The 13722-nt window shown below is 34.8% G+C and overlaps 1 protein-coding gene across 6 annotated transcripts in view; it reads right to left on the bottom strand.

Annotated features, from left to right (window-relative positions):
- The window catches only part of LOC124158773 (kinase D-interacting substrate of 220 kDa B), a 123470-nt gene that overhangs the window by 3487 nt on the left and 106261 nt on the right, over positions 1-13722 (bottom strand). For all 6 annotated transcript variants that reach the window (XM_046534083.1, XM_046534081.1, XM_046534079.1 and 3 more), the window contains 4 exons: positions 11501-11680; positions 10503-10676; positions 7540-8301; positions 6531-6684 (listed from right to left, as the gene is read on the bottom strand). In XM_046534083.1, coding sequence (XP_046390039.1) covers positions 6531-6684; positions 7540-8301; positions 10503-10676; positions 11501-11680 — 1270 coding nt within the window. The remainder of the gene's footprint in view (positions 1-6530; positions 6685-7539; positions 8302-10502; positions 10677-11500; positions 11681-13722) is intronic.

Raw genomic sequence — 13722 nt, 5'->3', positions numbered from 1 at the left:
GAACTAGAGATTGAGTGATACCACTTAAAGAACTTATGGTTAATCAATAATTACTAATATAATATAAATGTACAATGATTATAGTTCAATATCAACGGAATTACTTTGATGATCTAAATAGGACCTTTCACAAAAGACATTTCATAAGGAAATTCAAATTAAGAAAATTAGGAGTTCTCCATCCATAGATCTAGGCAGAACTATCATTCTTATTCTTCTTTGTCATCCCACAAATAGCCACTGAGGATCCTTTGATGGGAATATCCATTCCGACTTTGTCAACTGGAAAAATCAGCAATAGTCGAACAAAACCAGAGTCAAGACTATAAAATAAGGTGCAAAGACTCTATAGTTTTATGGCAATCCAACCAATTTGGGATCCATTAACTAAAGAGGCTTCAGAGATAAGACTTGAAAAGAAAAATGTCCCCAGAGATACCGGTTATTCGATCAGCAGCTCTTGGAGTCAAACTCTGAAAAGAATTATGATCACCAGAGCTAAGTCTTCGCTGGTCCACAGTCCTCCACCACAATAATCGGAACTCGACCAATCCCACCCCCTTCATCCCAAGCTTCAACAATCACTTCAAATTTTTTATAAGTAGCCTTAAGAATGGGTGACGAGATGGAACCCGAAACGTTGGCTGCCTTAGATTTTCTCAATCTTGCGGAAACCCGAGAAAAATTAATTCAGATCAAATAAAATTTTAGCAGTGCATATTTTGGCCAAATGGGGAGGATGAAAACATGCAGACAGACGGAAAATCAGAGAAGAATGAAAAAGAAGCAATTCCACTCCCACATTACATTCAGGGTGAGTATTCAGAGAGCTACCACAACAGCTGTGGAATTTCCTTATAAATGCAACTGCAATATAGCATTTCAGTGAGAGCACTCAGTCATCTCTCGGAGTGATCTTTTTGGCCGCTAATTGCCTGAGCACTCAGTGCTAAGTGGTTGGAGCCTAAATATTTGGTCTAATCGGCTAATGGTGTCTTTTAGATGATTCCAAAGCTCACATGTAGTGCCCATACAATTTTTCTCTTCAGGGAGACGGAATAAGCAACATAGTGTCTTGCTCCCATGGTGAGAAAGAGCTCAGGGCACTCACTCCCCCTGAATGCACGAGTTGCTTATTTTTGGATGCAGGGGACCAATGGAATACACAGATGAAGTTGAGATACTGGCGCAACAGAAGGAGTATTTTCTCAAGGAAACCTTAGAAATCACTAAATGATAATCACCAAAAACCCTAGTGCCATTCTCAGTTGAGAAGACATCAGGCTACCTCCATGTTGAAAAAAAACTGCTGTGGGTTGAGAAAGAAGAAAAGTTACAAGGGTTTATTGAAGTATTCTGCTGGTTAAGGTTAGTTTGCATGGAGCATTTGAGAATCACTCCGCCTGTCTTCACTCCCATCTTGGACTAATCTCTCCAAAACATAATATGTACAGCCTACTCCCCTCTATCTATGAATTCTATTCTCTTCCTCCCTCACCTACCTAGCGTTCTTACCTCTAGCATGGTTTTTAATATCCCCTCCCTGGTCACTACTCCCTTAATCCAAACCATCAGTCTTTTCTGTTTCAAATCTAAAATCCTTCTCTCCAAGATCTCCATGCCTAAAGCATTTCATAAGGGGATCCACATGTATTTTAATCATGCAGAAACCATTTTGTTCACATTACTTTTGTGCACTAGCCAAGATGGCAGGTAGTTTTCTCATAGATTGTATTGTAATAAAATCTTGTTCTTCATTTTTCAGGAAAATATGCTACCCAGTTACTAGTTTTTCCACCTCATTGGCCAAGAAATAAATGTATGCTTGTTTTCCTAACTACTTTTACATTCTTACCAGCTTTTGCTTTATATGCCTGGAAAATATTTGTGTACAAACTGTGAGCAATAGACCACTTTCTCAGTAAAGATTAGGTAAATTTCAAGTACACTCCGTGTACAGTCCAAAACTTTGAGTAAATGTGGCGAAAAATGTGTACTATCATGGCACAGTACACACTTGTGATCAGATCATGCACAGAAAATTTTGCCAGGGACTCTAAATTTACCTTTTCCGGGTTTTGAGCTTACATGCAAATTTTAGGCAGCATGACACTAATGATACTTACAATTAGATTAGTCGGAAAGGGATATGTATTGAGTTACTATATAATCCTGCATTTTAGACAGTGCTCCACACTCACTCAAGCAATATCATTTTGCTTGATTCTACACAAAAGCTACCAATCAGCTGCTTCAAAGCTACTATCTTTCACTCTCATATTCCTTTTTACGATTATTTACATAAAGGATGAATAAAAAATGTTCTTGCTCACTCCATGAGGGTCTTGTATTGAGTTTTATAGTCTATTCAGTCACATGCCACTAAATCACCCTAAAAAATGGGGTACTATGTGACTTAAAAATGCATTTAGCAAAATAATACAACAAAAGCATGGAAAATTTGATGGATGCCCCAGAAACAAGATGTCCCAAGACTTGAGTTTCTCCCAAGATCATCTTTCAATACCTCTATATCATCCCAAATTCATCTTAAACTAAATAACCAATTGTCTTCTACTGGTCCACATCACAGGAGAAATCAATGTCAATGAAACTCTGATAACTAATACTTTTGTTTTTATTAAAGAAATACAAAATAACTGAATTTTCAATGCATACTAAATGAAGCACTAAGCTAAAAAGCAATGCTAGATGTAAGATCCACTGCTTAAAAATGAAAATATATTATATAAAAATGACCTTCTTTAAAAAAATAAAAGAATGCATGCAAGCACAATAACTTTATTCAGCACGTAAATATTTACTTCGCCAGTTTGTTAAAACAAAAAATGAGGTTCATCAGGGATCACTTAACAAATTTCAGTTTGCTACACAAAGAGTACAATACTTAAATGAAAAGACAATGCCTCAATATAAAAATAAATATGTAAAACTGTCGAATGACAGGAGGCACATAAGAAAATCAATCAAAAGTCATGGTACAGAAAAAGAGTTTGAATGAAAGAAACATTTCCATGTTGCAACACATTTATGACACTTTTTATGTAGCTTGCACCAAATATTTCTGAACCATTGTGAAAAAAAATTAAATTCAATGAAAAGAAAGCACCAAAGAAAGAAAACAAACAACTATAATAGAGCAAGCATTACCCAATGAATTAAATACATATAAAAATATAAACAAGAAATGCATGGCATTTAAAGTGGTCCAAAAGAATTAGCATGTACTCCTGGCTGCAAGTGACATCACTGATAGAATGAATAATAGTGCCCCGAAGTTCTGCAGCAATGATAAAATGAACACATGATAACAGTCAGGCACTTTCAACAATACTGATAAGAAGCAAGACATTAACACAGAGTTACCATTAAAATATAAATAATGTATTTCCAAGACCACTAAATGAGCGTATCATTGAATATACCAAATTTAATGAATACATAGTAGACAGCGACAGATATAATTTTTCTTGATACATATCACTAACAGCTCTGTAATGACATAACAAAAACAAGGAATGTTCAATTCTATCATAATCATAAGATAATACAAAATGGCATAGTAGCTGTAACAAATCAACATGAAATAATTCATTTTAATGCCATGATTGATGGTTACCATCCGAGGCTGACAAAACAATGGAATGTTAAACTCTCTTTACATATGCATGCAATGAAATAACTTCTTAAAATACGCAATGTATGGGAAGAAAAGCATATCTCTGTCAATTTAAAGAGGATGCAAACACAATAAATGCTAACATGGAATAAAATTAATGAGCAGCCAGGCATTCCAACAAAATAAAATTTCAGAAAAATTTGAAGCATTGGCAGCACTACAACTCAATCCATGTATTAAATAAAATCCACAATATTAACAGCACCTAGTGGCAACATTTATATTTTTTAAACATTCAAATTTTTATGCCACACAATAAAAGCACCACAACTTAAAAAAATTAAATGTATACCATTTTGCATATGGATATTTCTGAGGCATTTTTTAATAGTATTCAAATCACACGAGACATATTTAGATGTCTAACACCCAAATTCTAAAGAGACAGCTTCCATGATTTTGACTCAAATAATGCTAACGTGTGTTAGGTAGCCCAGAAAAATACATTGCTGTCAATTAAAGCTTTTTTCCATTATTAACTATGCATGGGGACGAAGAGAAACCTTAAAAATTCTCAGAAAATATTTATTTCCATGAGGCTTTCCCAAGAAGTTATACCTAAACTTGATCTGAATGAATATTACATCTAAAGACAATATAATTGGGCACTTTCAAGTACATGAACTTCTACATTGGATTAGATATTCCGTCACCATATTTGAAAGCACCTAAAAGAAAACTACGTTATGCTGTAAATGAATATTTGCATTGTTATTGGTACTCTGGTAATTGCTAATAGAGAATAAAATCATTACTGTTGGAAAGAAAAGGCCTCATGTAAAAATCCTTAAAAAAAACTTAAAGTTACATTTAGTTTCACCTTATTTTCTTCACTGCAACGTGAGCCATAAGGTGGGGGGCCAATTAAACCACTGGAAATAATGAAGAATTAGAGAAAAAATCCTAACTAATTGGCAGGAAAATTTTTTTAGCAGCAATACCATTACCAATCAATCACCAAGAAACAGTAGGTATATGTTGTCAGCCAAGAAACATTCCTAAACAATGTTATTAGAAATAGGAAAAATGCCAGCTCCAAACTTTTGTAATAGATATAAGATTATAACTAATAAAATTATGAAAACAACATAATGTTGGGAATCACTAAAATTAGTGAAATGCACCGTAAAACCATTCCAATTTCTCAGAATAAAGGATGACAATGGAACTTGGCATTACCACAAAGAATTTCAAAAGCATGATAATGAGAAGAGTCATAATAAAACCAATCCAATGACTCATCATTCAAGTCTGATAATATTGTATGCAGTTAATAAACCACAGATTACAAAATATGTAAGTAATATCAAGAAAAAATATAGTGAATATAATTTGATACTCAACTATACCAGAAATATCCAATGCAAAACCTTCTAATGCCATTGCCAAAGGTACTTTTGGTCAAAAAATCAAGCTTTCCTTAAACTCATACATAAGAGAACCTATAATAAAACTACTCATTAATACCTAAAGACATGGCACATCTAAAAAAAGATACCTTTGAAAATTTCTTCTCTGTTCTTTCCAAAGATTAAAATAAATACGATCTTTCAAAGCACTACGCATAAAAAAGACGCAGCCACGCATACATGACCAGCAATGGGGTCCAATTGATTTTTTGAGGCAAATTTCACATAGTAAACCTAATGTCACCACAGTTCGGGATTTAATCTAACCCAAATTTCAGGAGGAACTTGATTTTAGAATATCACTGAATTCTCAGAAAGAGAAAATTTGATCTCATTTGAGGATCATCGTGAGAGACATGAAAAGCAAGCACACAGGAAGCATGAAAACAAATTTGAGATACCTATGGAAAGTATTCCGAGTGATAAACTAATGCTAAACTTCAATCAACTTTCAAAGAGGATAGATACTAAGAAATTGAAAATAAATTTGAAAAAAAAGCAAGAAAATTTTCATTTCTTCCCATTAATGATTGGTGAAATAAGGCAAACTACCCACCAATTAAGTGGTAGGATTACAATGCTAAAATTAATCATTAATTTAGAAATTTTAAAATACCACTGAGTCATTAAATGCCCATTGCATGAAAAAATCCATATTTCCATGAGTTGGGTTTAAGTATAAATAAAAAAGACCATGTAGACATTATGACATAGAATTAAGATACAGGCTCCTGTCATCTTGCTTACAAAACAAAGCTTTCTCTAAATATTCATTAATCCAGATCTTTCAGGGGTGAATGAGACTAATCCCATTCAATCCACCCACAAATATCTATTCTTGCATTTGTCACCCTGGGAAGATGACTAACATAATTAAACCTTCAAAACAATTACACTAAAATTTTATCTACTGAGGATGAGCATATCAAAGTTCAAATTATTTTTTAATGGACGATTAAAATGATATGCTCTTTGCTTTCCTTTGTTTTTATAAACGTCAAACGCATATAGAATCATCCGCATTCCTTTTGAGCACCAATGCAGCAGTATTTTTTCGGCAACACTGACCCAACTTATTTTTAAAAAAGCTGCCATGACTACAACCAAAAGGCAACATGACTAACTAAATCACTGCCTGATCGACCTTAATTTGAAGATCTTGAAGAATCTCCAGTGCGTAATCGAGCACACTCTCACAGACAGCTTATATCGAATCCATACAAACTTGTGGGCAGTTGGGGGCATTAGATGTTAACTTTCCGACTCTGATATGTCGCCATCGTGCAGTTTTGACCCCTGTCCCTTCAACACAGGCACACTCCTTGCACTTTCCTCATCCCTGAGTCCTCCCTCCCCCTCCTCCACATCCCCCCTCTCGGAGACGTGCTCCTCCCTTATCAGCTCTCCCCTCCCACCCCTACCTGTCGCCCTTCCCATGCCCTCCTCCTCGATGACCGAGACTTCCACCTCCTCTTCTTCTCCCTCTGAGTCACCCTCCTCATCCAATACATCAGCCATGGTGTCGCGGTCGAGTGCCTGCAGGGCCTCGCAGATCATTTCCTCTTCCATCATCACCTATAAAGACATGGGGTCATGTGAAAAAGGTAGCAAATGGAAGATTTTCATAGTTTTTTGAAATTATACCATAGCTTTGAGGGAAGATAAAAGTCCACTATAGGGGGGAAAAGTATCTCGCTCCATCAATGGAGGTTGGTCCAGGTTGTCTTCTCATGAGGAGGAGGCAACATAGGTGAGCCAATTGTAAGCAAACAAGGTGGATGACCAATGACGAAAGTGGCATGATAAATCACACGTATGGAAGTTCTTACTTAATTCTATGCAGCAATAGTCAATTTTTTTTACTTAATGTAGTATTTCCCACTAAAATAGATTTTTAAGATGATGGAAGATGAATTTAAGTTTTCCAAATTCTATTTTTTTTCTAATTCTCTCTAATTCTGGTTGTAAATGCATCCAAATTCACCTATCTAGAACCAAAGTTTTCTGTTTTCCCAAATAGCCACTCTAAATATAGATTAAAATATGGAAAAATATCATTCTGCTGTTTATTAAATATAAATTTCAAGAGAGTTGAAATTTAGCTGTTAACAAAAAATAAAGGTAATTTGTGGTTAAGCATGACCTCCACATGTCATAAAGATTTTAATCACATGATACATATAACCCAATCTATATTAAAAATGGAAATAAGTGGGCTCAAATTTTCATGGGGCCACAAAATGGAAAAAAATGATAACATGTACATGGAAATCAAAAAAACCAGGTTAGATAACCCAAATTACATATAAATTCTTTCCATTTTAGTTCATATTTCTGAGTTTCAATCATGGATGGTACTCCTAAAAAATTGATTCATTCTGGCTTACGGTCTTACAATTAAGGTAGGAATATTTTCACTCGGGGACTAACCTGCTTCTCTATCTGACTGTGCTGCTTGGACAACCACATTTGAGGAGGGGATGAGATCCCAGAAATGGAAACGGGGGGAGATGAGGATGAGTGAGACAAGCTGCCTCCCTGTGACCGCTGCTCAGCTGTCAACTTTGGATTCCTCCCTTCAGACTCGATATCCACACTTTTGGTTGACGCACTCCCTTTTGCACTCGGCACAAATAATGCCTGAGAGTCTTTGGCTTGTGATTCCAAACCAGCCTCTTGATTTAGAGTCGTTTCCATCACAGTCGGAAATCGTGTAACCTCTCCAGACAATGTCTTTCCGACTGGACTGCCTCCTATTGACGGAATTTCAATCGCTTTACCACTACCACTTGCAGCACCTTGTGACGCTATGAGGGCGGGATCAACATTCGGAGATGTCATACTAAGGTTGTTGTATTGCAACTGTTCCGAAGATGGCGAGGTCACAGACACACTGGGGACATTGTGAACGGTTGGCACGTTGTCCGATGCAGCTGAGGTGGATGCCCTTGAAGACGAGTGTTGCAGCTGGTGAGCTGAGTGGCTAGACCCACCAGATGTGTAGGGTCTAGGGGACGAAGAAGACTGCACCCCTTCTTGCACTGGGTGCGACTTACCCGATGAAGCAAATCTCACATATTTGCCTCCGAGTCCAACCTCATCCGTCTGAGTCACTGACACACATTCTTGCTCGCGAAGAGCAATCACAAGCATTCTAAAAAGTTCCCAATCACCAAAGTTCATCTTCAAAACCTAGAAAAAAAGTGTTTTATGCAATTCCTTAGAGTATAAGATTATCAGATGTGATGCACTAATTATAATACAGGACACAGATCTCTTGAATTCAGACAATTTTTATTTTTTATTTTATTCTCAAACCACCGGATACAGCTCTTATTGGCCATTTTACACCGGGGTGTTCAACAAATGTAACAAGTAAACAAACGACCATGACCATTTTTTGTGTATGACATGTCCTATATTTTACAATGTAAAGTCCTGGGACCAATAAAATTATTATTTTTATTATTATTATTATTATTATGCCCTGGACCGGGTAAACCTACCCAGGCGGGACTCGAACCCGCGACCTCTTGTTTGGCAGGCGAAAACGTTACCCCACCGCCACCGAGGCCGACAATATCATGAACTGATTATCTCACAGTATGCTCCAAAAGGATTGCAACACATCCTCCGTTTTGTATAAAAGTCTTTAATGTCAGTTCTAAATTTGATTTAAAATATTTCAAAATGGTATATTAAAAAATTCCACACTTAATTATCCTTTTTTACTTCCATAAATGCCAAGGAGTTTCTTTTTGGTGGATGATAAGTAATAAAAGGGAATTTGATTACACCATGGCAGTACAGATAAATGGAGTCATCTCAGGTCTCCATTTTTTTACACTATTGCCCTCATTTTATGGGAGACAGCGTGAGCAACTTTGAAATGGAAAAGGGCAAAAATTATTGAGATTTCAGTTAAATGAAAAGAGGTATGAAAGTAAATGATCATCTTTAGCAGAGAAAAGAGAACTATGTGCTTCTCTATCAGCTAATCGAAACATATTTCATCGACTACATTTAAAATAAAAAAGTGTAATAGATAATCCCACTTTTGGAGGAATCTTAAAAAATGAAGATTTATGAAGGTGACCCTAAACTTAACTACCCATTTTCCTATTAGCATGCTCTTATTATGTAATTAATATTTGAATAAATAATGGTCAATGAAATTCCAAAATATAATATTTGACTCATCACTGATGAAATTAATATTGATATGCTTTCAGAGCTCCCTAGCAGAATTGCAACCAAATTCTAGGCTATAACTACAGCAGATAAGACTCACAACAGAAAGTTTCCACTTTTTTATCAGCAACAAAAAATACTTCTTTAAAATTTTTTTCAAAAAAACACTCTTTTTATTTTGCTTGGAACAAGTAATAAAAAAAATATTTCAAAAAATGGACTAAAAAGTAAAAAATAAATTTTTATATGAATAGTTCAAAGAACCTGGGTAATCCATAATATTTTCACTAATAAATTTTTGAAATGATAATTCAAAGAACCAGGGTAATCTATAATGTTTTCACTAAAAATAAAAGCATGGGGGTTGAGTAATATGTTATGGTGAGGCCCCCACGCTTTTATTTTTAGTGTAAAACATTATATATTACCCAGGTTCTTTGAATTATTCATATAAAAATTAATTTTTTACTTTTTAGTCCATTTTTTGAAATATTTTCTTTTTTACTTGTTCCAAGCAAAATAAAAGCGTGTTTTTTAAAAAGTTTTTTTAAAAGAAGTATTTATTTTCTACTTTTTAATCTTCACATCTTGCAATCGTATACTTGACCACTTTCATAAGTTTTGTTTAACTCTAAAAGCCCACCTCGTTAGTTACTGATTTATCAGTTAACAGGTCCACCAGCGAGAAGGTGAGGTTAGGCATGTGGTGTGAGAGGCTTTGAGCAGCAATGCTGCTTATATGACGCATCAACATTTTTTTAGACCCAAATGTAGCATTATTGCTATAATTTCTTCAAATTATAGCGATAATGCTACTTCTTCAAATTAAAGCAATAATGCTACATTTTTTTCGAAAAAAATCCGCCATGTTGAAAATTCCATATTTAAAATTAATATGTTTATAATGATCAAAATACACACTTTAGATGTTCAAAAGTGGTAAAATATTGTATTGTCACCGGAAATACGACTTCCTGTAAAGTTTCAGATCGATTGGAAGTCGGAAAGTGGTCGAATTTTCGATTGCAAGATTTGAACTAAACATACAAACAAACAGACAGAGTGAGTTAAATAAAAGCGTGAATAAAGGAGTAAACTCTAATCTCTATGATAGAAGTGAAGAATTCACCTAATTAAATGGTATATGTAATCCTAAGATGAGTTTTATATTAATTATACTAGAACAAGATAAGAGTACTTACTTTCTTCAGCTCATCCAAATCACAGTGCATTATAACACGACCACTGAGATTATTTTCTTTTATTGTTTCCTGGTAAACAGGAACCAAGGATGGCATTATATCAGGCAAACGACCAAGTAGATCACACACACCAGAGACAGACATTGTGCTTAGCCTATTTTCAATTAACTCAGGCTAAAAAGAAAAGAAAAAATATTTGTAATTGCTAATTGGGTAGGATATATTTAATAAAAGACTGCCAAAATCTTTATCATACAAAAATAAGCATTGAGCTGTAATGCAGAAGGACTATATGTACTTAATTCTATGAAATTGTGAAAGCCCATTTGTCAGCAGTATACCCACTCCAACACAGCAAGTAGTCTTTCCGTAGATATAATTAAAAATTCAAGTTTACAGGACTCAGTTAAGAAAATGGCACACATTTCCATCCCCTCAATCCTACTGTTTCATTTACAAAATTAAAACTATGTTTAAATACATAAGATTGTCCTGGACATATTTTTTTCTTCTGCGTTGGACTATCTTCATCAATAAATGGTTTCCCTGATTAGATTTACATGAGCCTTTTATCCAGTGAAAGCTTTCATTCAGACCAAAGAAACCACTTTCAAGGTGAAAAATACAAGGAAAATTTATTTATACAATTCTCAAGGAAATGAGAAATCTTTAACGACATGCATACATTTTTTGATAATACTGGTTCAGAAACTTTTTTTAAGCTCCCAATCTTAATAACTATTCTCATAAATTTTATTTTTAAAGCTCATATCTTATAACACACATAAAAAATCATAGAAACTCAAGAGGCAGATGAATATTAAAAGGCACGCAATGAATATTCATCCATCCAACTTTCTTTTAAAAAACCTATTCACAAATTGCAATTTTTATTTTCCAGCATTACTATAGACCAGTTAGAGGTAGCCATTAAAAAAATACTATTCAACGTCAAATGAAATTTGTTGATTTCACAGGCATAATAAGAAAATACTCACAGGGAACACAGTGATTGGAGCAGGCCTTGGTGAAGGAAGGAAAGTTTCCTGGGGAGGTAGCATGTAATTCCATCCCATCTGACTCGGTGGCCACTGATTTCCTCCTGGGTACAACATTGGGCTTGGATGACCAACCATATTCATTCCAGGAGGGGGAACTTTCGGTGTCACAGCTGCTCTCTATATGTTAAAGATGAATATGTAGTTATGAAACGGATCAACTTGGTATTCTCCTATCATAAAATCTACATGATATCCAACCTCCTCTTCATCAAAGAAGGAACATCATGGTCATCACTAGCAACAATAAGAATCATAGTTAATTAAAATCAATGATGGAAGATAATAAATCAGTACAGGTAGACTTTCAAGTTCATAATAAAACAAAAAAAGGATGACTTGTAGATCACAGGGTGTAACATGACAGAAAACCCATAAGATCACATCTTCCCCCGTTTCGGGAAATTTTGATTCATATTTTTTTTTTAATTTTGAAACTTGTCAATGACTCCATTTCACTGACAAAAAAGTAAATGTGTTCTAAAATGACTCAGAAATTTTAAAGGCTTTATCAATGAAGCTGAACCAATGCCTCTGTAAATGTATGCATAAAAAATTTGCAATCAAATCCATCACTGAATTAAGATAAGAATTCCTATCGCTTGAATATTATAATAAACAAAATAGAACTATAGCTCAAAGCCATCATCTTCCAATAATTTCCCAAGCATCTTCATTTAAAAAAATAAATCTTCAATTGTCGGATGACTTAGTCAAAATCTCTATGAATACTCTCAAGCATTGTCTAAGCAAAGCATTAAATTACAGTCTCCATAAAAATCAAGATTAAGGATAAAATTTATTTAAACCAAAGTTAACCATCAACACTTTTTCGCACAATTTTTCAAGTTGTTGATAAATATAAGGTGGAATCAGCCATAAATTAATTGCCTGTTTAATAAACTGAATTTTATCAAACCTGAACACTGCATCGATAACGTAACGACAGTGTATTTGGAATTCAAGTACGTATTTAAAAAGTAAGCTTAGCTAATAGACGAGCATTTTCATATGCAATAGACCTAACATGGGGTATAGCTGGCATGGATTTTTCAATGCAAACAACTGGATATTGGCTATAGCAGGCACTTGGGAAGGGAAGTGACTGCTGGGGTAGCAATGGTAGGATGCATTCAGGCCCTGCCTGAGACCCAGCTTGGCGAGACCTTAGGGCCACTCCTCGGCAATTAAGCTCGACCCTCCCACTCATTTATGATCTTCCTCGCCACAGGAATCTGTTGTGAAGTGGTTACATTGTCAAAGATTTTCGCAAATAAATATATATTTTGTTGCATCCTCCAACTTTTTAATGCTTTGAAATGAATTCTTTGTTTTGTTCTGAGCGTAAGTAATTTTTAAACAAAATTTTAGTATCACTAATAACAGATTTCTTGATTTAGAATCTTAGAAGCTTGAAGTCACTAACTTCGTTATTATCAATGCTAGAAATCCTTTTAAAATTTCACAATACTTAAAAATGTTAGTTATCCTTATAGAAGGGTAAATTATTAAAAATCAAAAGCAATATTTGGTTTAAAAAACATTGGTAACACAATACTTTGACCATGGAGTCATGCTAAGATAGGGTTAGAAGGTATAGTCCAGTGACCACGGTAAAAACCGGATGCATCTGAGGGTCAAGAATACCAGAGCAACTCCTCCCCAAAAAAGAGCTCCGTACAGAGAGGTTTAAAATATCATTGTACTAATCATAGCAAGGAAAACGTTTCCCTCTCGTGGGCACTGGCAGAGGATTGAGATTGGTCTCTCATTAAAATTTGTAGAACTACGCACAAGGGGTATCCTTGAACCCCTTGTATTCAACAACCACGCATTTCATATGTGAGTTGAAAGCAGTATACCTCTAAGGATGAAAGCAATTAGTGGTACGTACTGACTGGCTGCTGCAACGCAAATAATAATAAACAACCACTCCATTTTTATGGAAACCAAGGAGTTTTTCAGTTTCAATTGCATACACATAAACAACAAAACTCATGGTAACACAAAAATATAAACCAAAGCCAGTGCATTACTTTTGTTAAGCTAATCAACTTTTGTGCTGAAATAAACAAATATGCTTGTCCACACACTGAACTAAAACATACTTCACCGGGCAGTTTGATAAAAAGAATAAAATTGTTGACTTAATGAAAATAAAA

Source organism: Ischnura elegans, chromosome 5 (genome assembly GCF_921293095.1).
Source record: "Ischnura elegans chromosome 5, ioIscEleg1.1, whole genome shotgun sequence".
Lineage (NCBI taxonomy): Eukaryota > Metazoa > Arthropoda > Insecta > Odonata > Coenagrionidae > Ischnura > Ischnura elegans.
The sequence above is the reverse complement of the archived record's forward strand: the minus strand, read 5'-3'. Positions and strand labels throughout refer to the sequence as shown.